Raw genomic sequence first — 25,330 nt, 5'->3', positions numbered from 1 at the left:
GGGACATTGGTGAAAACATCATAGTCATGAAGATGAATTGTGGTTGCTCACTGCTCCCTCCTCCACCTGGGCATTAGTCAGTGTGTCACTAGTTTGACTCCTCGCTTCTGTACTAACATCCCTAATTCCTGGCCACATGTTCCACTGTGGTGAGATGCCTTCCAAATGGACCGACAGCAGGACGCTCCCGGGCCCCTCCCGCGTGGAGGCAGTGGGGCAGGGCTTGGTGTGCTCGTCGTGTGGGCAAGAATGGAGGCTCTGAGCCTGCCGCAGTGTGTGGGTGCTGCCTGAGGCTTGTGGGGCTGGCCTTCCAGTCCAGTGCTCATTTAATGATACCTCGCTGTCTGTCCTTAGTTGGGCTTTGAGCTTCTTCTGAAATAGGAATGTACCTATTTGGGGTCCCCATACTTTCATCTCTTTCTATAACTTTCTAGAGAATATAATGCATTTGAATAATTTAATAACTTGCTTGTGTGGCTGCAGGGCCTGGTGCAATGCCAGCATGTGGTAGGCCCTCATGAAAAGGTGGCTTGTATATTCTGTATGTATACATCTACTCACTGAGCACTTGCTGTGTACAGGCATTGGCTCAATGCCTTACATCTGACCACAGCTCTCCTGAACCCTCCCGGCACCCCCATTTTATAAAGGAAACTAAAGCTCTAGGAAGCTTGATGATATGGGGCAAGGTCATGGAGAAAGTGGCAGAGTTAGAGTTTAAACCCAGGACACTCTTCTACCATGGAAGACACCACACTGCCTGCCTACTGGTGGTGTCTCTCTGGGGAGATGGCTCCATAAGCTGTGGCTGCTCTAGACATTTGGTGGCTCTCTGAACCACAGGACTGCTCTGCCTCAGGGTGAGCACCAAGCACATCCTCTCCCACCAAGGATGCTGCATGGGATAGGAGGCCAAGGACTCATGAACCTGTTGAAGCAGTAAGTCCGGCCTAGTAAAGAGCCCAACAAGCTGCTGTTGGGACAGGGCAGCCCTGTGATCGGGTAACTGCCCTGTAAATTGAGAGACTGAAGGGACATCCACATGCCAACCCACTGCCCATCCCTTTGCCTTTCATTGCTGGACCTGTGAGCCTTGCTTGAAGGCTCTACGCATCTCCCTTTAGGATTCTAGCCCGCTTGGCTGTGATAACACTTCTGTCCCTTCTCACACTAATGGAGTGTTAGGACTAGATGGGATCTCACAGTCCAGCAGAGCCATAGGTTGTAAGGTGCTCTGGGGGCTCTGCAGCAGTTTCAAATTCTGTTAAGAAAATTTTTAGCTACAGTTTTAAAAACCGATTTAAAAAAATAACATACACTCAACTATGGTCAAAGGGTTACACTGAATACTAGTGATCTGTTACCTTGTACTGTGGTGTTACTTTTTGCAGCTTTTAGAGTCCGCTTATTAGATCTGTGCATATTATTCAACTTCTTACATGGCAAGCATGGGCTAGGAGGGCTGCTGTGGTACACTGGTCATTTGAAAAAAGATGTCCACTCAGGATGTACACATGCATGTGTAAAGCTGTGTGAGTGCACCAGAGCCCAGGTACACTGAGCCCCATCACGTACATCGGGGTAGGGGATGCAGTGTGGTCCATGGCTCTGAGTTTCTGATGGTGTCAGTTCACATAAGGTTTGAGTACCATTTGTCCGACCAATATATTTACCATAAACAATTCATATGAACAACTGGTCATTGCTGTCGGTGGCTAACTGTAAAATAAAACGTTTCTGCTATTCCTTTGTTAAGCATTTACATTGGTTTGATGGATGCCTAAGTTGGGAAGGCAACTGGGTGAGTGAGGATTTCCTTGACACTGTGCTACTGAGACAATATACAGAAATAAGCTGTGTGTAGATATGAGATTGCCACTGGCCCCTGTGACCCTGGCTCTCAGAATTTTGTGTCCTTTAAGAAAAGTCTCATGGATGACTTTAAAAAGAAGTGTCTACAATGGATACTAATACATTCATGCTAAAAAAAAACCCCACTTCAACATTAATATTGAAGTCTTGCATTAATTTTACATAATAAAACATGTTCCACTGTTAAAGTTTTAAAGCTACCAATCTAATCCCTACTTACCCCGGAGAAAACTTCAGATTAGAGAAGTTAAATAATTTATGGGAGGATGCACAGATTTCCAGTGTCTGCTGAATTGCTGACAAGTGGCAGGATAGTGGGCAGCCTGATAATATTAATCACGAGATAATAAATCATAACTATCCCTGGGGCCAACTCTTCCTTCCAGGCTGGGCATGGCCAGGCTAATCAACAGGAGTGGCCAGGGAAGGAGAGGACCTGATAAGTGACTTAGAAAGAGGAAGCTAAAGCATCACAATAACAATCCCCCCCACCGCCCCCCACCCTGCATGGAGTGACTGCAAGGGCCCCTGGCTAAGAGTCGGTCAGCCCTCCCCTGGCCATCCCACTAGGGCCTCGCCTATAAAAGAAATAATACTAAAGAGTGGAGGGGGCCTCCCTTCCCCTGGCTTCATTCTATATGGAAGGACTGCTGCTGTTGTAACACTCCTGAGACCTGTCCCCAGGGAGGGAGTGGCAACATTGGGCGGGTGGGCCCACTGGGCAGATCTGTCTGGCCTGCCATCTCATGCTGAGCCTCCACGCAGGCTCTAAACCTGCGGGAAGCCTGCAGTTGTTCACCTCTGTGTAGTGAGGCCGCTGGGGCCACACTTGTAAATACATCCTCCAATCCAGATTTGCATAGAAGTAAAGCTGATACTTTCTCTCCATCATTTCTGGGTCTCATCTGTCAGCTGGTTTTGAACACATGGCAGCTGTCTGCAGCTTCCTCACCCACACCAAATACCACCTGCTCTCTCTTCCTCCTGGAGTGGGTTGTAAGGACCAAATGAAGTCCCCTGACCCTGGGGCGGTGCTTCACAGATATACTCTGGGCAGGTGAGGGTTATTCCTCCACACAGAGCACAGGTCCTGCACTTGAGGGCACAGTGGTGAGAGGAGGTGCTTGCACCAAAGATGTGGAGTCTTCCGGTCCACACAGCGAGCATACCTGGGCAAATGCCACGAATGCAGAGCTTTCCACACAAGGCATTTGTTCTGAGAACATGCTTTCTTGGCCTCTGATTTATTATTTTTATTATTTTTTTATTTTGAGATGGAGTCTCACTCTGTCGCCCAGGCTGGAGGGCAGTGGCGCGATCTCGGCTCACTGCAACCTCCGCCTCCCAGGTTCAAGCAATTCTCCTCCTTCAGCCTCCTGAGTAGCTGGGATTACAGGTGCCCGCCACCACGCCCAGCTAATTTTTGTATTTTTAGTAGAGACGGGGTTTCACCATGTTGGTCAGGCTGGTCCCGAACCCCTGACCTCGTGATCCACCCGCTTTGGACTCCCAAAGTGCTGGGATTACAGGCGTGAGCCACCGTGCCCGGCCGTCTTGGCCTCTGATTTCTAAAGCTTTTCCATGGTTGGGGTGGGGGTTCCTTGCCAGTCCTTCGTTTCCTTTTAAGACCTGGGAAGTGGTATGCAGCTGTGACATGTCATTTCAATCAACCTTCCTGAGTTTATTCTTCATAATTGCTATAGAAATAGATGTTTTCCCCCAAATATTCAATTATTAGCAGCAAATTGCTTACCTCTAGCCATCCTAGACAGTACACAGCCATCTAAGGGGGTCAAGGAGCTCTCCACTTTTCATCTGAGCAGATCTATGTGTTTCTACACAGAGTAATAGGCCAGAAATAGACCACTGGGAGAAAAAAAATGTTTCTAGAGGTGTCTGTGAGTCATTCTAGGGCCTGTACTTACAGAGCAGCCGCAGGACCAGTGTCGCACGGTGTTGGATGGGGCACAGGATGACTCCAGTGGGCCATGGTGAGGTGGCTAGACACTTGGGGTGCCGACACTCATGAGTTTGTCGGAGGAAGCTGATCCTTGTGAATGGCAGAATTGTGCCACTGGCCTGTTTAAAAGGGGCTGTGGTGGCTGCTTTGGCAGAGGCCTTGGATAGGACTGGGCAGGCTGTACAGTGGGGGACATGCTGGCTGCCTCTGGCAGTTTTGGGCCACGCAGATGCCCAGAGGGATCAGGAGGGAGGACGCCAGAGGAGAATGGGCATCTGCTCCAGATGATACTGAGGACTCACCCCTGAAAGGTGGAGTCTGCAGCATGTCCACACCGTGAATATGGGGCCAGTGACAAGTGTCTAGATATTCAAGGTTTGTCTCTGGGGGTGATCAATGGCTGTGTGGTGATGGAGGTTTAAAGACACAATGCTCAGAAGGATGGATTCTCCCTTGTCCTCTGCTTTCCTTACCTCTTGAGTAAGAAAATACTTTAGGCCGGGCATGGTGGCTCATGCCTGTAATCCCAGCACTTTGGGAGGCTGAAGCGGGTGGATCACCTGAGGTCAGGAGTTTGAGACCAGCCTGACCAATACGGTGAAACCCCGTCTCTACTAAAAATACAAAAATTATCCACGTGTGGTGGTGCATGCCTGTAATCCTAGCTACTCCAGAGGCTGAGGCTGGAGAACTGCTTGAACCCAGGAGGCAGAGGTTGCAGTGAGCTGAGATCATGCCACTGTACTCTAGCCTGGGCCATAGGGTGAGACTCTGTCTCAAAAAAAAGAAAAAAGAACCAATGAAAGATGTGAATTCTCAAATTTAAAAAAGCACAGTGATTTCCAAGTAAAATAAATATAAAATCTATACCTAGAAAAACTATAGTGAAAATGCAAGCACCAAAGAGAAACACATATTGCCTAGAAAGGGTAGCAATTTGGCAGTCAGCAGATTCTTACCACCAACAGTAGAAGTTAGAGGACAACAGAATATCTCCAAGGTACTCGGGAGAAATTATCCACCTAAGCTTCTAAATCCGATTAAACTAACAATCAAGAGTTAGGGCAAAGGGAAGCCAATCCTAGGACAAAAACTCAGACTGTTTTACCATTCACAGACCATACTGACACAACTCTTGATGTACTTCAGAAAGGAAAAGAAACCTCCGAAGGAATGCAATCACAATGAGGAATAACTGGCAAGCATGTGGATAAATCTGAACAAGCAGTAACTATATAAAGCCACAACTGCAGTAATGATTTTGAAGATCTAAAAACAAGGGGACAATGAAATTCTGGACTGTGATAACATGTAAGAAGGGAGTGATCAGAAACTCTAAAACCCTGAAGTCTGGGGGAAAAGGGGCTGTGGTAAGGACTGCTAGTTGCCCCCTGGTATCCATTCTCCCTTTCTCCATTGTGGTAAGAGTTCTGATTTTAGCAGGAAACACTGTCACCTAGCAGAGCAACAGCACTCCCAGCCTCCCTGGGAGTCAGTTTTGGCCAACGCCATGTGAACAGATACAATGTGTGCCAGTTCCTAGAAATTCTGTCCTTAAAAGAAGAGGCAAGCATTTCCACACCCTTTCCTCCTTTCCTGCTGGCTGGAGCTTGAATGTCCCTTAACGAGCTGCCAGATCAGTCTGGATACCCTACTTCCTGTCTGCTTTAACATGAGTGAGAAACACCCTCCTGTCTTGTTTAAGCTACTATTTGTTTTTTATTATATACAATTGAAGCTAACTTAGGGATAAGCAATTAGAGGCCAGAAACAGAATATGATTTCCAAACCAATGTAAAACTAAATGCGAAGGAAAAAACTGGATATGTTAAATAGTTTGGATATTTGACCTCACTCAAATCTCATGTTGAAATGTAATCACCAATGTTGGGGATGGGGCCTGGTAGGAGGTGACTGGAACAGGAGGTGGAGTTCTCAAGAATGGAGTGAGTTCTCACGAGATCTGGTCCTTTAAAAGTGTGTGGCACCTCCCCACTACCCAGTCTCTCTTGCCTATGTTTTTGCCATGTGATGTGCCAGCTCCCCCCTTGCCTTCCGCCATGATTGTAAACTTCCTGAGGCCTTATCAGAAGCTGAGCAGATGCCCTAAGCCATGCTTCCTGTACAGCCTGCAGAACTGTGAGCCAACTAAATCGCTTTTCAGGTTACTCAGTCTCAGGTGTTTCTTTGTAGCAATGCAAGAATGGCCTAAAGAAACCTTACTCCAATAGAATGGACAAAGAAGAAAACAAAAAAGTAGAGAGAAAGTACAAAATAGGACTGTACGAAAAAAACTCAAGTATATCAATTAACAATAAATATAAATGATTAATCAATTAATAGAGCCTTAGTTAAAATTTAAAACATCAACAACAAAATGCAGAGATTCATGCAAAAGAACACAGAAGTAAAGGATAATCAAACATAGCAAATACTAACCAAAAGAAGATGGCATAGCTATATTAATATCAACAAAAAAATAAAATTTAAAGGAAAATATATTAGAGAGAGAATCACCTCATAAAGACAAAAGAAATACTTTGAAATGAAGACACAATACTTTGACATATGCAACTTAACATTACTGCCTTAAAACATATAAAGCAAAAATGGACAGGAATGCAAGGAGAAACAGACACAGACACAATAGTAGTGGGAGATTTCAGCATACCTCTCTTAGAAATTGATAGATAATGCAGGTAGGAAATTAGTACTGCCACGAAATATTTGAGAAACACAATAAAGTTGATCTAAAGGACATCTATAGGACATTGCATTCAACAATTAGAGAATATATACTTTTTTTAAGCAAAGAGAGAACACTGGGGGGAAAAACCAAACGACCATGTTCTAAGGGAGTCTAAACGAACAACAAAGATCCGATGTTATACATAGCATGCTCTCTGACCACAGTGGATTAAAATTAGATAATAACCACAAGATAACAAAACATCTTTCACTATTTGGAGATAAAAAATACTTCTAAATAATTTGGCATAAAAAAATCCTAATTGAAATTGAAAATTACTTAGAATTGAATGACAATGAAAACACTGCATGTAAATACTTGTCCTATCAAGTGTATGACATGCCAAATGTTTTCAGTTTAGAGATTTTATTTTTAAGCAAATCTATCCAATTTTTGGATGCAGCTAAAGCAATATTAGCAGGCAACTTCATAGCTTTATAGGCATATATTAGGAAAAAATATTGAAAATTTATGAGCTAAGTGTTTAATACATTATAAAAAGAACAGAAAGTATAGCTAAAGAAATCATAAGATGGCAAATAATAAAGAACATGAAGGAATTAAATACAAAGATGTCATGAAGATGATCAAAATTGGTAAAGAGAAAACAAGTAAATATTAAGAAGGGAAAAAAGATACATAACCACAAATCCAGTCAAAATTGAAAAACAAGGGCCTACCATATGAATGATATGAAGCCAACATTTGAAAAATGCTGAGAGTGACGACTCACAACAGCAGAAAGGGAGTGTGAGATGATGAGAAGTGGAGAAGTGATAATGGTGGTGGCTGGCAAGGTGCCAGTGAGCACTGACGAAACATCACCCCCCGTGGGGGCGTCAGAGGTTTCAGAGTCCTAGCATCATAGTTTTAACTTTCCAAAGCATTTCATATTCATTGTCTCATCTTATTTCAAGAAGCAGCCAATTAAGTAAAGGCTGCTACCCCCTTAAAATCTTAGTAACAGCTTTTCTCGTTCCTTAACAGGGAGAAATAAACCATTTACACAAAGACTGAGCCAAAGTGGAAAATTTTTGCTGCTATCAAATCAACAAAAAATACAGAGGAAAAAATTGCTAAAGACACTGGACATCGGCCGGGCACGGTGGCTCACGCCTGTAATCCCAGCACTTTGGGAGGCCAAGGCGGGCGGATCACGAGGTCAAGAGATCGAGATCATCCTGGCTAACACGGTGAAACCCTGTCTCTATTAAAAATACAAAAAATTAGCCAAGTGTGGTGGTGGGTGCCTGTAGTCCCAGCCACTTGGGAGGCTGAGGCAGGAGAATGGCGTGAACCCGGGAGGCAGAGCTTGCAGTGAGCCAAGATCGTGCCACTATACTCCAGCCTGGGTGACAGAGCGAGACTCTGTCTCAAAAAAAAAAAAAAAAAAAAAGACACTGGACATCAAAACATCAAAACTTTGGGTAAATGTAAATAACCTTAAATGAAGTACCATCTTTTTTTTTTTTTTTTCAGCTGTGATGTTCCAGAGTTATCTGACCTTCACTCAGTTCAGTGGAATGGGCTGCTGAGGGTCAGGAGTGTAGGGAACTGGCTGGGGAAAATTTGGAAGAAGAGCATAACAAAGGTCAAAGTCATCAGACCCAGTCTAGTTTTCTACAGGATTGAAAATTACCAATTATTCTCAAGTTTCTGCTATTAGCAACCAACGTTTTCCATATGAAACAGACCCCTCCTTTTTTAAAAAAGGAAATGCACAAAAAGGAAGCAAACTCTTTGAAAATTCTGATCGTTTTGCATCCCAGCAGCAAATAAAAATCATCAATAGAACTCACTCTTAGCCTTGAGCAATATTTTCTAAAACAAAACACGAAGAACTTGTAGTATTTAAACTATTTTGTTATTGATTTACTGTGGTTTGCAAGGTAATGTTGAAGAAAATTAAATGTACAGAAGCCTGAAATGCGTTTTTGATGGTGGTAACTGGTGTGACCTGTGTTTTCCAAGGTGGTGTCACTGGTCATGCGCAGAATGAATGACTGAGGGAGCACACTTTGGTTACAAATAAGCTGGCCACCTTCACTGCAGAGCCTCATGAAACCAAAGTCTATTTCCACTGTTAAGAAAGACAAGTTATTCAGCTGCAAGCTTCCTTCTAATGGTAGCTGTGTCTGTTTTACCGAGGGTCTTTAATTCAATAAGATTCACTATGGATGTGTGGAGCGGTTTCTATGTGCCTAGATCTAAGCCTGGTTTTAAGGACTTCCCCTGGCACATTCATGACTCCTTGGTCCTCTCAGAAAATAAAACCTCAACAGTTTGAAGTCCACCTTAATTACTGATTCAAGATCAAAATAATCATATTGCTTCAAACTTGGACATTTATGTACAACGTGATCAAAGAGTATATTTTCTATACAGTGAAATGGCCAGTTTCCAAATCTAGGGGCACTTTACAATCTATAGGCGACTATACTTTGACACCCTTATCTTAGACAAGAATCTGGAAGTTAAACTAGAACTTGAACATTTTAATTTTAGGTAGTCCCTCAAGCTTTTCCTTAAGCTGGCTTTCTTGTATTTTAGACTTGATTCTAACAAGCTTAGTATCTGATTTCTCAATTAAAAGCACAAGAGAAACAGCCAAATAGAAGGAGAAGAGGAAGGTCTTTTAAAGGGAGGAACAAGAACAGCAGCAAGAAATGACATCTACTAGCAAAACTATACAACAAAAACAAAAAACCAGTTTGGGGTCAACCAGCCTAGGGACAAATGGCCCTACTCGTGTCAATATCAGGAGATACTGGTATAGAACATGGCAAATAGACAATGTCCATAATAATGAGCTTAAGAATTTTTTGTTTTTTTTAGAGATGAGGTCTCACAGTGTTGCCCTGACTGGAGCACAGTGGCTATTCACAAGCACAATCATTCCACACTACACCTTTGAACTCCTGGGCTCAAATGATCCTCTTGTTTCAGTTTCCTGAGTAGCTGGAAGTAAATTTAATTTTTAAAAAAATTAAATCCTGATGCATGTAATCTGTTTAAGAGGATAGAGAGTGTTATAATACATTTAAGATCTATTGCTTGTAATTTTTTAAAGTTTGATTTTATAAAGAATATACTACAGTTATCTGAATAATTTTCTTACATGGAGCAGCTCATCCACCTATGATGTTGCCATGTGAGTTTCAGAAAATCCATATTAAACACAATGAAAGCTCTCACTTTGCCCACTTTTCTGTAAAGTTTGCCATGAAGCACCATGTGATCTCACAGGGACAGACAAGCCTGCTGATCCTCTGAATTCATTAAAGACATACGGGGCCGCTTTGGGCCCAAGTTTACCTTGGCTTCTTTGCAGAGAGTTTGATTACTTTTAAGATTTATGGTCAAAGCGGGGGGTGGAAAAGAAATACCTCACAGAGCAGATTTATAACTTCATCTTGATTTTTAATACCATTAGGGATGACATCCTATGACATAATCTTGGAATGACTGCAGGGTGACTCAGAAACTCAGTGGGAAGTTTTATATTTTAGGGTCTGGAGCATTTTGTAGTTGCAAGGTCAGGTAGGAAAGGACCAGGGAAATGAGCCAGAGAGACGGTCAGAAAGTGAGTGTCAGCTGGTTTAATTTTCTGTGTCAACTCCGAAAATTAGATAAACAATGACAAACCAGGCTTTTTAAATGAACTTGTCACTTCTGGTTTTCTTGATACAGAGCAACATTTTTCAAGTCCTGGTAGGCCCAAAGACAGATTTTTAACCCCTGAGAGGTGTATCCAAGTGTTTCAAAGTCCTCACATCTGAAAATAAAAGGTTTAGTCTAACCCTATACCCCTTAAAAGAAAAACTAATTATCCTTGAAATTTAAATACTCTTCTCATAACAATTAAGGGGACTTTGCCTAGAGCCAGAAGGTCCAGTCTTTTGCAGGAGGGTCTTAGCAACGCCCTAGTTTTTTCTTTCCACCAGACCAACTCAACCCTTCAACACAGTTCCTTTGAGCTTAACCTCCTTTTGCAAACCTGACCTCCAACGACTGTTCTAAGCAATACTGTCCACATTGAGCAGGTACTGGCTCTCTTCTCACCAACGCAGGTGAGCAGAGACCTGGACCTGCCCCTCCTCTGCCTGGTGCTCTGTCGTTATGAGGAGGTAGGAGGTAAGAATTGCCCTGACTTTTATATGCTTTGTGCTATTGTAAGTCTGTTGCAGCCATGACATTCTCCCTGGTGGTGAGGGGAACAGATCAGTGAATCTTCCTAATAGCTGCTCCTATTGCCTTTGCTGTAAGGATATTTATTTAAAGACAACCCAGTTTGAATATGTTAATTTGGAGAGAGAAATGCTTATATTTACTGATACCAGCATTTGAGTAGGGGTTTTCATTCTACAACCGGCTTTCGAGCTCATTATCTTATTTCAGTGTCACAACAACCCCATGAAGTGGCTGGATGGCATTACTGTTACTTCCTTCAATTTGTGGATTTGGCCAAGGTAGAGCTGGGATTTGCACTGGATGTCAGCTCCCAAACCTGTGCCTTTTGTGATGATGTGCAATATAATAGCAGCCAGTTGTGAGCACTTACCCTGTGCCAGGTGCTCATTAGGTGCTTTCATTTACATTAGTTCACGTGATCTCCAAAAGCCCTATCAGAAAGTAAATAACCTATTTTATAAACAAGGACACTGCACTCTAAGATGGTAATGATGCCTGAGCCCAAGTTTCTTGAGGCTCTTGGCCTTCACAGGTCAGTCTTTCCCCACACTCCACAAGTGGTCAAAACAAGCCCCTGCATAACAAAGTCAGAGTCTGCCCTAGAGGAAATGTGAAACAGGTGATTTGAAGCCCTTTGATCCTTTAGTCTTTGCCTCATCCCTCAACTCCAATGTCCCTTTTCCTGTTTAATGCAGAAGAGTCTCCTCTTTCAAAGCTTCAAAATCATCTGATGCCAGCTAACTGCTGACATTAAGCCAATTCACAGGAAAGTATGAATAACTTAAGAAGGGCACTAGGGCCATGTGCATTTGAAAAGAAGATGCTTGGCTCCTGCCCAGCGGCAGCTCGGATGTCTCACAGGTGGACTATTCATGGCGTGAGGGGCTCTCTCTGGGTAGACAGGTAATAATTTACCTGTGGTTTCCAGGAGTCCTGTGGATTTCATTCTCTACAACACAGCTTATTCCCCCTAGCTCTGACTCGTCTTCTGTAAAATATGGAGAACAGCATCAACCTCACAGGACAGTGTGTGTGAAATTCCTAGCCCAGAGGCGGTTCCATAGTCATGACTATCAGTGGCCAAAATTTTGCAGTACTTATCATACTCCTTTTCTAAGGAAACTTTTATAACACCTAACACATGTTCAGCACCAAGTGTGGCAGACATTAGGACATAGTTTTTTTTGGGTTTTTTTTTTTTTTTATGTGACTGGCTCTCCTGACAGCTGCAGTAGAGAATTAAAGGCTGCTCTCTACATCTTAAGGACCCTCACCACTCAGTAAGCAGCCCCTCCTCTGAGCCTCAGCCCTAAAGACCCAACTTGCTCCCCATTTAAAACAAGAATGAGCAGACTTCTGGGTTTAGAATTCCATGTAACTAAACCACAAAATAGAAAAAAGGAATCCCAACTGTTGCACTTGTGCACAGCCTATAGACAAGACGGCAGTGCCCTCAGACAGCATTTCAAATACAGTTTATTAGTGTGTGATATGAAAAGGGTATTTTTATTGCATGATATAATGCAATGGGACCTTGGGCGCTCTGTGGAAAGACCTCACACTCAGAAGTGTAATGAACCCGTAGTCCCAAAAACATTATACTGTACATTAACCTATCATTAATGGCACATTAGGGCTAGGGGCATTGCACGCTTGCTGGTCAGGGCTCCATCAGGACAGTGTTGAGAAAACCACACAGTCTTCCCAGGCTTAAAACAAATAGAAAAAATAAATATTCCTGATGTCTACAGGCTGCTTTAAAGGAAGTTCAATCCAGCTCTGCCTTGCAATTTCCAAGCCTGCTTTTTTAAGAGTGGAAGAAAGACACACAACCAAACAAAGGGAAAAGAAAATGACTCTCTTGTAGTTTACCCCCAGCTACTGGCTATTCAACCTCAATGTTGCTCAACAAGGTCATGAGCAAATAGCACCTTGGTAGTGTAAAAGCTGCCCAAAGGACATTCGGGCCTGGACCACAGACTGCAGAAGTGGGAAGGGGCCTTGGAAATTGTGTGTCCACCCCCTTCACTGTCTAGAAGGAAAAATCAATCTTCAACAAGATGAAAGAAGAGACAACACATTCAACAGAAAAACAGGCAAAGAATGTGAAAAAAATAAATGTGGCCAATAAATATATGAAAGAAGTGTTAATCCTCATACTTAATAAAATAAACGTAAATTAAAACAATTAGATCCTTTTTTTTTTTTTTGAAACAGTTTCGCTCTTGTTGCTCAGGCTGGAATACAATGGTGCAATCTTGGCTCACTGCAACCTCCACCTCCCGGGTTCAAGCGATTCTCTAGCCTCAGTCTCCAGAGTAGCTGGAATTACAGGGTCCCCCTACCACGCCCGGCTAATTTTTGTATTTTTAGTAGAGATGGTGTTTCACCATGTTGGCCAGGGTGGTCTCGAACTCCTAACCTCAGGTGATCCACCTGGCCTCCCAAAGTGCTGGGATTACAGGCGTGAGCCACCACGCCTGGCCAACTAGATACCATTTTGCCACTGATTAGGTTGGCAAAGATTAAAATCTGATAATTTAGTATCAGAAGAGATGAAGAAGAAGAGCTAACATTCTCATATCCAGTATACAAAGATGTATACATAGAGACACAGTCATTGTCTTAATAACAAAAAAACTGGAAATGGTCAAAATATTCTATGACAGGGTCCTGGATAAATAAGTATGATACATCCATAGTATGGAATACTATGCAGCCATTAAGAATGAGGTTGATCTTTATATTATATGGAAAGACCTCAACGACATACTAAGTAAAAAAGCAAGGTGCAGAATAAAAAGAATTAAAAATTCTAGAAGGATACCCAAGCTACTATTAACAATGCTTATCTCTAGAGATTGGGGCTGGAGGATATGGAGGATTGGAAGGAGACTAACTTCTTACTGTATATCCTTCTGTATTGTGTAATTTTTCTTTTTTTTTTTTTGAGACAGGGTCTCTCTCTGTCACCCATGCTGGAGTGCAATGGTACAATCATGGCTCACTGCATCCTCGACCTCATGGGCTCAAGTGATCCTCTCACCTCAGCATCCTGAGAAGCTGGGATACAGGCAGTGCCACCATGCCCAACTAGTTTTTAAATTTTTGTAGAGACAGGGTCTCACTATGTTGCCCAGGTGGGTCTCGAACTCCTGGGCTAAAGTGATCCTCCTGCATCAGCCCCCCAAGAGCTAGAATTATAAGCATGATCCACCATGTCTGGCCAAATTTTTAATCATAATTTAAAAACTAGTTTTAGCAAATAAATGATGATGATGGCAGGAATAAACATTGCTTATGAACCTATTATTTTCCAACTACTATGTTAAGTGCTTATGTGCTTCATCTTATTTGCCTTTTTACAAAAACAGAAAGAAACAGTAAATTGGTCACTATTATCCCCTTTCCATGCAGTGGGTACTAAAGTTTCCAGGGGTGAAGTAACTTGCTCAAGGTGACTCTCTTACCCATCTACCTTCAGTATTGAAGCAGAGTATTTATAAAATAGAGAAATACTTTCCAAACTTAAGATAGCCTGAGGCCACCTTCCTGGGGACAGCCTGTATAACCCAGCAGTGATACAAGGAGGTGAGTGGAAGGCAGCACAAAAGGCTGCTGACTGGCTGAGGCCAAATCAAATTTCTGGAAACATCTTATCTCCATATAAAAAAAGGGGAGAAGGCCTGGGGACCCCAGAGCTATACATTGTTTAAGTAAATAATGCTTGCAACCAGGGACTCAAATATATAAAGCAAAGTAGTTCCTTAATTACATATAAATCAACATCAAAGGCAACACACTTGCAGTTCCATGAAGAGGAAGCTGCCTCAGACCAGCAGAATTTCAAGGTGAGAGTAGGGGCTGAGAAGTATCCAGAACAGTCTCCATACCTTAGGACAGTGCTGTGCCAAGAAAGTTTACTGTTTTCTCATTCCTCCATTTTTTCCCAATTTTATTAAGAGCCTTATTATTTTTGGGTAATAGACTGCAGTAACATTTTTAAATGCTAGATTTTATTTGTCCTAGGGTCTGCCAGCACGTGCTGTAATTAAAATGTTGATTAGTAAACAGTTTAAATATATGACAGACAATGCAGTTAAAGCCTACAGTTAGGTCAATATGTGATTTAGATTTGCCATTTAAAAAATCTCATTTAAATTTTGCATACATTAATCACTACCATACTTCAAGGTTCTGATATCCACCTGACTACAATATTAAAATAAAACTTGCTGCCCCAGGGAAATCCTACTTATTCTTAATTGTTTCGAGGCTTTGATGGGCTTTTAATCTAAGATTAATTTATGCAATTTTAAATAACTCTTCTTATGATTAATAAGCTTGAAAATTAAAAGGAGTCTAAAGCAATTATAATGAGCATTTGGTCATAACCTCATTAGAAGAAGGAGTGAAGGATACAGCTCTGGAATTCTTACAAGACTACAATTTAAGGTTACTTTTAGAGAAGTCAAACATAGTTCCTGAAATCGCAAAGGCAGGTTAGCAAAGGTCAGTGTTAAAATGACGGCTAGCTAGATTAGCATACTAATGATTTTCCCTGATAGTGACAGAAAGGACACAGAAAAGAAGATGCAGAAAGAGAGACAAGTGACATGCTGCCGAACAGCTACAAGCGCTGAACTCGGTTTCCCATTCTTTTGGCTAGAGACCTTCACAAAATTTGAGAAACAGCCAAAGGGTTAGGACATTCCTATGCACGAATCAGCTTCAGCCAGAGGGTCTGGCCCACCTGGGGCAGGCAGAATCAGTCCTGTTGTCCGCCCTGCCTGCCTATCTGTCTATCATTGACCAGCCACTTCCCTGCTTAAGAACCAACAAGAGCGTCCAACTGCCCCACTACTCTCTGGTGTGCACAGCCCTTCCAGATCACACTGGCCCCATGCAGCTAACTTTACCCCATCATTTCCAAGGGTCTTTTTTGCTTTGGCCAGGGTGGGTTCTTCACTGTCCTCGTTCCCTCCGGTCTCAGCCTGTGCCATTTTCTCTCCCTGGAATGTCTTCCCTCTTGTTATTAGCAGTGATGATGATGACAATGACGATAAAAATGGTTACCATTTATTGAACACTTATTTTATGCCAGACGCTGTGCTAAGTGTCTAACATTTTTATCTCACTTAAATTTCATGCTTTGCGATATTCTATTTTTGTAGATAAGGAACTAGAGGTGGAGAGCGTTCAGTAACACGCTGCAGGATGGACAGCTAGGAGAGGAAGGGAGAGGGAGGGGAGAAGCTGGCTTTCTGTTGTACCACCACTTTCCAATTTCTGTACTCAGACCCGAGCCAGGCATCCTGACTGACTACTCCGGCCCCTCGGCCACTGTTCCCTGAGCTCCCCGCACCACCCAAGCCAGCAGCTTGGCACTCATCTACTTTCTCTAAATGTTGCCAATGGGCATGTCTAGTCTGCTCCTGAGACATAAGTGTTTCTTATATTCTTTCTGAACCCATCACGGCACCTCACACACCTGGACAACAAATACTTGTTGATTAACTGGTTTACAATAATTCCCTCCAACAAGATGCTCATTACATTTTACCAATAGTAACGGGCAGACATGAAAAGTTATGGCTTCCAGTGAGTGGGGAGGAATGTGCTTCATCTTGTTTGGATTTTCAACCACAGAGACCACCCCAAGAGACTACCAATTCAGTGTACACCAGTTGCAAACATTCGACATACATATAATTTATTCTAAGTCACATTAAACTTCCCTAAACACGTGTATCTTCCAAGAGGCAACAAGCTGGAAATACCCAGGAACATCAGACATGAGAAAATCATGACCCAAAGAGGCTGAATGACCTCGTGCCCCACGTATGTCTCGCACTTCGTAGTTTACAAACACTTTCACAAACTCCATCTTCTGTAAGTTAAAAAGAAAACAAATAACCCAACAGCTAAAAGTCCCCTGTGAGGCTGGTATCAATACCCCATTTTACAGATGAAGCAGCTCAGGCTCAGATGGGCTAAGTAAACAGCTGTTGCCTGCCCAGTTTCCTAGAGGTAGTGCCTGTACTTGAAGCTATATTTTCTGACATCCAATTCAATCCCTTTCCAGTTTCCCAGGTTGCTTCTTGGCTCACATTCACACGATAGACTGATTTGCAAGCTTTGAAAGACCATCCTTAGCCTCTCCAGGCTTTACGCACAACACATCCTGCCAGTTGTCAGATCACAAACCCTTCTACCTTTCCACTCCTTCCATCAAGGTCATAGGATGAGTGAGGTCATGGCTCCCTGCCAGGGCCCCTGCTGCCTCCACGCCTCCAGCACCTGTGTTGGTGTGGACCTCTGTGGGTTGTCTTCTCCTCGCTGTTTCCCCTCTCCCTTCAAGATGGACCCCGATTGTTTGGCTTCCTGTTTGTGTGACCTGTCTACTTTGTTTGCATGTATGATGGATTTGTGTTTGCTGGATTAGTGTCTGATCGCCCTCTGTATTCCCTACAGCTGTGCCACTCAAGTAGTCGTCCTGTGAACTGCTTGCTGCTGGCCTGCAATGATACAAGTAGCCATGCTGCAATGTGAACCGCACACAGCTTCCTTCGCTCACAAAGTTTTGCTCCAAAAAACTGAACTGAACTAAACAGAATGCTTTCAGACAGGCTTGATTTATATCCTGGCACAAATTCCTTATCTTCCTGTGTTTAAGAAACAGTTCGGGGTAGGGCATGGTGGCTCACACCTGTAATCCCAGCACTCCGAGAGGCCCAGGCAGGTGGATCACTTGAGGTCAGGAGTTTGAGACCAGCCTGGGCAACATGGGGAAACCCCGTCTCTACTGAAAATACAAAAATTAGCCAGACATAGTGTTGTTCATGTGTAGTCTCAGCTACTCAAGGAAGGGCAGGTGCTGAGGTAGGAGGATCACCTGAGCCTGGGAGATTGAGGCTGCAGTGAGCCAAGATCATGTCACTGCACTCCAGCCTAGGTGACACAGTAAGACCCTGTCTCAGGGAAAAAACAACAAACAAACAGTTCAGATACTATACTGGTGCACAGCCCATACTCCGAGTTCAGCTAAACACGAATGTGCTCAGTAAAAAGTTTGTTGAGTTAAAGGTAATTTCTCCCAAACTTGAGGAACATCATCTCTTGGAAGTTGCCCATTTCTATACCCATGATGGCAGAAGTGGAAAGGTGGAAAGGTTTGTGACCAGACAGCTGTCAGGACACACTCTGCCCTCAGTTTTTGCCAAAACCAAAGAAACAATGATTACATAAATTCTCACAGCTTCCCCTCAGATAGCCAGCTAACAGACCAGGTGCAAACTGTTGGTAATTACTTTCTCTTTTGTGTTTTGTCTCTACTGAGGTTCAGGCTTCAACCAGGCCCCCCTGCCACCTGGGGATGGGTGGAGAGTGTGTGCAGCCATCTGCTCTCTGCCTCGACCACGGCCCTGCAGATGCAGCCTGTGGCATCAAGGTGGAAGGGACCATAGGGAAGGAGTTGAGCAAAGCATCCTACAGGGGCACTGGCTTCACAAGCACACTCTGCTGAAATCCTACAAGTTTCTTTGCATGGTCCTGTATTTGTATTTAGCTTTATTTTTCTAACTGCAAGAAATAGTTTGACTTAGCGGAAATTCTCTAAACCACAATAACAATCCTCTGCCTACTATGCAACAATGAGTGTAGCTTTGATGTTGTGCAGTAGGACAGTCCTGTGTTCTTCCTGGCTGTGTGACTCTAGGCAAGGAAATTAACCTCTCTGAGCCCCAGTTTATGCATCAGTAAAATGGGAATAAGAATAATCCTTATAGTGTTCATGTGAAGGTCAAATGAGATAACTTAGATGAAAGAATGCTCTAACTTAAGTGTTTAAAATGTTTTATGTTTAGATCCATTTCTCTATAAATAATAAATCAATTTTTTAAAGATTATAAAACAGGATCCTTTCTGGATTCATCATCATCCCCAAGTTAGGTGCAATTGTTAACTTCAATCTCTTCAAGTTTGTTTAGAGAAAATAAATTGTAGTATGAATACTGGTTAGTGTGGCTATTAGAGGCTCTGGTACTTTTACTTATGATGTAAGCTGCCTTTCACATCTGTGTGCAGAAAAGTAATATACTGACATAAATACTCAAATGTCCGTGGGTCCCAGCTCACCTGTCACTCCATTCTCAAAGCCTCCCCAGATATCCCTAGCAGAAATTCATTTCACTTGTTAAATTCATATCATTTAAATTCAATGACCATTTATTTGAGCATTCTACTCAGGCTGGAGACTGGGCTAGATGCTAAGGATACAAAGATAAGACATGATCTCTTCCTCAAGGGGTTGTGGTCTCCTTTATTGACTGTTACCACAAGTTACTGCCACAAAGTGTGAGGAGTGCACTAACAGAAGTATTAGCCAGGGTGAAGGGTGACAGGCAAAAGGAAGTCCTCAATCCAACTGAAGCACGCTTAGGAAAGCTTCACAGAGGTTGTGCCAGTTGGGTTTCGGAGGTGGAGAAGTTCACCATCTGGTGGTGAGGAAACAGCACAAGCAAAGACATGACTGTGTGAGGATGCCTCACGCATCTGGGGACTGCCAGAAGTTTGGAGCACAGGACTCCACAGGAGTGGCCTGAGGTGAAGGGGTAGGTGAAGGTGGGAGGAGAAGGTGAGGGGGGGTCTCTGGCAATTCTCGCATTCTATCCTGTGCGTGGCTGTGTCTACCCTCACCTTCCTCACTGGACTGTGAGCTGGCTGGGGGGTCAGGACTTGGGGCTGACATGCTGCCTCCTCAGCGTCCGGCAGGATGCTGGGCACAGAGCAGATGCTAAGACATAAAAATGGCGAGCGCAGACTGAAATGCACATCTGTGATTCCCACATCGGCTTCTCTCCATGTCTCACAACAGTAGAAAAGACTTCTGAAATACAAATCTGCACCAGACGTGCAGTGGGTTATAATTCAGCCAGTCCCCTAAAAGCCATCCTTACACCTTCCTTTGGTGCTTAACCCACTTTCCAGATGATGCAGCACTGCTGCCTGCACAGGAGAGCTGAAAAGGGGGCCGTTTCTGAAGGCAGAAAGGAGACAGCGCCCAGGCGAAGCTCTGCTGACCTCCCTGACAGGGGAGGAAAGCTTGTTTTGGAGAAAGGACTTTCCATTTCAGAGCTGGTGACACAGGCCCTGCATAAACCAGCATTCCAGGGTTGCTGATCTGCCTTCCCCAGAGTTAGAGTGAGAGTATTCCAGAGGCAAAGCTGTGGCTTAAAAAAAAAGTCATGTTTAATTTAAAAATTAGAAACTGGAGCAGGCTGTGAGCACAGGGGTTGATTGAAACAAAATTTAAATTCCTGTCAAGCCCATTTAAACACGGGGGCCCTTCATAGACAATTAGCTGCTCCCTGTGAATGCTGAATAAACTCAGGCCTGGTCACTGTGAGAAGAGAGGCGCCTACTGTGAGGCGCTGAAAAAAAAATTAACTAAAATCAGGCTGTATGAAATATTTAGCCTTCCAGTATATCACAGGGGTTTGAAAGTGTAAACAAGACAAAAATCGATTCCTCGGTGCCCTCAAATCAATCCCCCAAAATGGTTAGGGCATCTGTTTCTGCTAAATTTTGTTTACATCGGCAGATTTGCCTTAATTGCAGTTGTTTATCTCTCATTGTCCCTGGGGCCCTAATCTCCCGATTACTAATACTTAACACTCATTTCACATCTAAAGCTACTTCTAATCCTCAACAGGTTTTGGGGGCTCTTAAAATTATTGAAACCGCAGAGGCGGGAGACACTGCCTCTTTGTGAAAGGAACATTTTCTTATCTACTACCAGCTGGGCCCAATCATCACCAGGGATGGCTACAACAAAGGTGCTAAAAGGCTCTTCCACAATGACTGCTGCTCCACTGGGGATTCAGAGGATAAAAAAGAGCTTTGATGGAAAAATCTGAACAAGAGGCTAAAGCAGTCCAGCCAAATAAAGTTACTGTCATAATCAAATGCTGTCAATCACCATGAAAATCCAATTAAAAATGTTTCAGCACAGCCCTCTTAAGTGGAAAAAATGTACCCTATTTATACAAATTTTTGTCAACTCCACACCAATCCCACAATTAGAAAGTCCTGCTATTAATTGAATCCCCCTCCCCACTAAATTTAGAAAGAGATGCAGGCCATTCAGAAGCCTTCTGAGGAAGCTAAGACACACACAGGCTAGCAATTAAGAGTTAATCGGGTTACATTTGAAAATTCCATTTTCATTTGTGTCAAGGGAACCTTTGCACAAATAAATGAATGGTACCTATTCTCCTACTTCAGAATCAGTGACCATTTATTTATATGAAGAGAACAGAGAAACGGTAAACCAGGATACTGTAAAGAAACTAGTCCATGCTCCAGCAAATGTCTCTCGGTAGACCAAGGCCTAATGTTTAATTCTAATCTTGAAAACTAAATAGAGGACGGTAGGCCCAAATGTCTCCACTGCCTTTCTGCAGTCTCTAAATGGCCAAGTGAACCTCAGATTATCTGCAGGCAGATTTGGCCCCTCAAATAACTCTGTATCCGAAACGACAAGACTCACAATCCCCAAAGGTCTCTCTCAAAACTGCTACAAATTAAAAAGCAAACAACCCATTAAACAAATCCAGCTGGTACAACTGTAAATAGGAGCTTTCTAATATTTTCCCCAGCTCTTAAAATTCCTGGTTAGACTGGTTAATAATTGATAAGAACTGCATCTATTTATCGGTGTGTACTCACAGGAAAACAACTTTGCTACCTTCAACAGCAATTCCCAAATCCCAGGGACTAGCTTTAGGATCCTTTTATATTTCTCCCACAAACGGCTGAATGTCTCTGGTCTTTTTCAACCGAATCTGTTATTCCCAAGAGCTGGGGAGTGGGTGGCATGCATCTGATGTGCTGACAGATAAAAACCTTCGGGTCCCCTGTCATCAATCTAACAGGCAAAGATGGTGCTAGCCAGGAGGTCTCCTCTAGGTTTCGGCTCTCTAATAACCTCTGGATGTGGAGTTACTTGCTTGAGGTAAATTTTCAAGTGGTCAGAATGCATACCAAAGATCATATGTGCTGCTGATCACCACCTGGTTAGCACCTCCTAGCTCTGTTCATACATCCAGGGTGGGATGGCTAAACCCTGGTGCTGGTTCTGATCAGTAATCCTCATGCTATACTGGTTGTTAAATGTTTTGAATATTATCCCTGCAAATATTGCAACATCCTAGAAATTTTATTATTTTGGCACCAAATTTTCTAACCTAGATGACCTCTCCTAGCAGGAAGTCAAACAAAAACCTTTTTTATCTGGCCATGTATTCTAGTGTGGCCATCCTAATTTATACCGTATATTGTAATGTCCAGGGATTGCTTGTTCTTGGATTAGTTTCTTCAGCTTTACTCTGAGTTCCTGGAGAACCAGATACATGTCTTGTTTATCTATCTGTTTAGTGTCTACTTTATCTGTACAGTGTTTTACTGGATTGGATTAGAGAGAATAGCATGTGCAACCAACACTGTTTTGCCTAAATGACAGCAGACTAGGATAGGCACTGAATTATAAGATCATGATCCTCCTTCAAGGAACTTACAATCTAGTGGAAGAAAAAAGGTATTAAACCAGTGAGTTTCCCCTCTGGCTGTCCTTGTAATCACCTAGAGAACTTTAAAGGTTTAAAAAAAAAAAAAAAAAAAAGTACCTGCTCCCTGGACAGAGCTTCTTTGATCTGGGTTGGGATCCAGGCATTTTTTTCTTTTGCCTTTTAAACCTCTGAGGTGACTCTGATGACCTACTAGGGTTGAGAGCCCCTGTACTACATGGACTAACTTGTGGCCATAAGATGAATATATAATTAAATGCTGCTCCAACCTAGACACAATACATGCTGAAGGGCTTCAGAGAAGGGAGCAAGCAACTGTGAAGGTGAAGAGTAGGGAAAAGCCGCAGGGAGGAGGACCAAGACCTTCCAGGGGAGGGGAGAGGAGGCTCTTTTAGGCTGAGGGCACCACCCAAATAACAGAAAGTTCTAATGAGCTGAGTCATGGCCAATGAGGAACTAAAGTGTAACATACTTTAAAGACCCACCTTAGCTTCCTGCTGCCGCAAATCTGGCATGGCACTGAAGAGCAGCCCAACTGATCCACTTTGCTGCATCCAAGATAACCAAACTCTTCCTGTGCTCAATGAACGCTACACAGCTTCACTGTGCCTTGAAACAAGATACTAGGAAGATGACAGTCCAATAAAACACAAAAGAGGCATTACAGACATGAGTTCAGATAACTACAATCTTAAACAGGCAAGTCATCATCATACTAAGAGATCTGACTTGACTGATGGAGGAAAAAAGTTATGCTTAACTGGGAGATTAAAACTGTCAGATCACCATGATCAAGGAATGACAGACTTTATCTATATCTCTCTTGCTATGTGCATGTATATAAAGACATATACATACACACACATATTTATCTGCTAAAGTCTTGTGAAAAGATTAAGTGGTCACATCTATGGAAAAACAAAGCCTGTTTTCTTAGGGTTATAATCTCTCTGTTCTTGCTGAAGTGCTAATGTGTCATCAAAAATTCAAATTAAAGCTGTCTGATTTAGTGCGATCTCAAGTATCCAGACAGTGATTCTGCCGTTGTAATTATGTGCAATTAAAAAGCTAAAATCAACTTCTTTACTAGTGGGTTCCTCTTTATAAGCAGACACAAACAGATGATTTTAATGGCCTTCAGAACTTAAAAAAAAATTCCATGGTTGTCAGCTGGACCCTACGTGGGGCCCCCTTGCTGTTATGATGACTTTTGTGCATGATGGAAATACTCAGTTGAAGTTACAATCCTAGCCAGTATTTCTCACTGCAAATTCTGGGCGGCATAGCTAATGAGCTACTTCCAAATGAACAACTGAAAACAAAATGATGTTTACAAGAATGAGTGGCCAGACACATTAGGAGTCTGGTCCTAAAGGTTCATTTTAAAACACTTTATATGACACAGGCAATAGCTAACTGTAGTGAACTACATCCAAGTTCACAATTTATTAACCATCATTAGTATTTTAAAAAGCTTAGATTTTTGCAAGCACAGGGTGGATGAGCACTCTCTAAGGGGGCTATAGAAATGCACCTTTCTTCATATTTGCGCTCAGGGCACAGGTAAGCCCCAGATCAAAGTAAACCGAAACTTATCTTTGGCATGTTTAGTAGAATGTGGTGATCATTTCGAATTGATCTGAGCGCCGTGCTTCTAGTAAACAGTAACAGGTAAGAAATCCCCCTACCCTTCTGCTAACCACAAAGGATCACCCTGCTCTCACAGAGGTAAGATCCTTTTCCATCTTTCCTCGTGACTTCTCTAAGACTTGCTGGTGACCCCCTTGTTTACCTGCCTTCATAAGACCTCAGAACCTTCCCTTTTCTTTGAGCCATTCCTCATTAATAAACACTCTCCCTACTGCAATAGCCCTAAATAAAATCATCTTCTTAATTGTCCAGTGCATTTTGTCTTTCACAGTGATCAGAAGATTTGGGTCTAATAATGAAACAAAGCCATTTGGTGTGAAGCCCAAAGTCACACTGGAATTTGAGTGCTGGAGAGACAAAAATCTAACATCGTGGTTACCCTGATTTTTAAAAGGACCACGCAGATGTGCAATTTATCATATACCTTGATTAATTGAGAGAACAACCAACCATACTATCTGAAAATGTAATTACAATCAGGTTTGGAAAAGCAGAAAAGCTACCAGTGACAATTTAGTTTAGAGGAGTTAAACAAGTTAACATCTCTTAGTAAGTAATTAAATGTTTAAACAGATTTTTCTAGAGCAGTTTGGTGTTTATTAGCCCCCAAACATTACCACCTCTTATACATAAAGCCTTAGCTGAGAAATGAGATGCCTTCAAGTTTGCAGCTGCTGAGATGACACGAAGGAAAAAAATCCAAGAGCACTATTCTGATTTTAACGGATACCCCGCCTTCTAGGACCCATGCCAACTTGTTGTATTTCTAATGCCACTATTTACTTGCTGTCTAAGCAAAATGTCAAATTTCAATTGCAAACTGCATCCTGTGTTTCTTTTTAGGTGCCTGGATTGAAAACCAAACCTGAGGAAATGCTAAACGCCTTTAAAGGATGCCCTACTCTGGAATGTACAAGGAGATGCACAAAATAACAGGCATTACTAGAACCTAAGGAGAAAACCCATGTTTTTAAACAATTACTAAAGCAGTATAGTAATAGCATAAAGACAATTTCTTCGCCAGCTTGTTTCTCTGAAATTCTCTCTGCCACTGAACAGCTAGAACAGATAATAACTATTAGTAAATCAAACTCCTCTGCAATATCCAGCTGTGCCTCACGCATTTACATACAGATAGAATGGGTATATGTTTTTAATATGTATGTGATACGTACTTTTACCACAGCTGAAGTGCATGCTACAAAGGAGGGGGAGAATGGGAATCAGATCAGCATGAGATAATAAAGTGGCCTAGATAAAGTATTAGCCAGCGATTGATCTCAAACCGGGATGCTGCTTCTTCTGACCTGATTACTTACTATG

General features: G+C 42.6%; 1 protein-coding gene and 1 long non-coding RNA gene across 9 annotated transcripts in view; one reads left to right on the top strand and one right to left on the bottom strand.

The window, feature by feature from the left end:
- The window catches only part of LOC129050142 (uncharacterized), a 43,490-nt gene extending 21,064 nt beyond the window's left edge, over window positions 1-22,426 (top strand). The window contains exons 2-4 of one of the 2 annotated variants that reach the window (XR_008513658.2): window positions 4,950-5,143; window positions 7,569-7,774; window positions 8,061-22,426. This is a non-coding gene — a long non-coding RNA (uncharacterized LOC129050142). The remainder of the gene's footprint in view (window positions 1-4,949; window positions 5,144-7,568; window positions 7,775-8,060) is intronic. The other variant, XR_008513659.2, reaches the window with a different exon arrangement.
- The window catches only part of MAP2K5 (mitogen-activated protein kinase kinase 5), a 260,308-nt gene that overhangs the window by 4,769 nt on the left and 230,209 nt on the right, over window positions 1-25,330 (bottom strand). Inside the window, exon 22 of one of the 7 annotated variants that reach the window (XR_010137177.1) lies at window positions 22,843-22,980. The exons of 5 other annotated variants lie outside the window; for them this stretch is intronic. Coding sequence is in view for 1 of the 2 variants with exons in the window: in XM_063716195.1 (XP_063572265.1) it covers window positions 2,821-2,856 (36 nt within the window). In the remaining variant the exon portion in view is untranslated. Of the gene's footprint in view, window positions 1-2,683; window positions 2,857-22,842; window positions 22,981-25,330 lie in introns of those variants that run through there. One more of the 7 variants, XM_063716195.1, reaches the window with a different exon arrangement.

This window comes from Pongo abelii, chromosome 16 (genome assembly GCF_028885655.2).
Source record: "Pongo abelii isolate AG06213 chromosome 16, NHGRI_mPonAbe1-v2.0_pri, whole genome shotgun sequence".
Lineage (NCBI taxonomy): Eukaryota > Metazoa > Chordata > Mammalia > Primates > Hominidae > Pongo > Pongo abelii.
The sequence above is the reverse complement of the archived record's forward strand: the minus strand, read 5'-3'. Positions and strand labels throughout refer to the sequence as shown.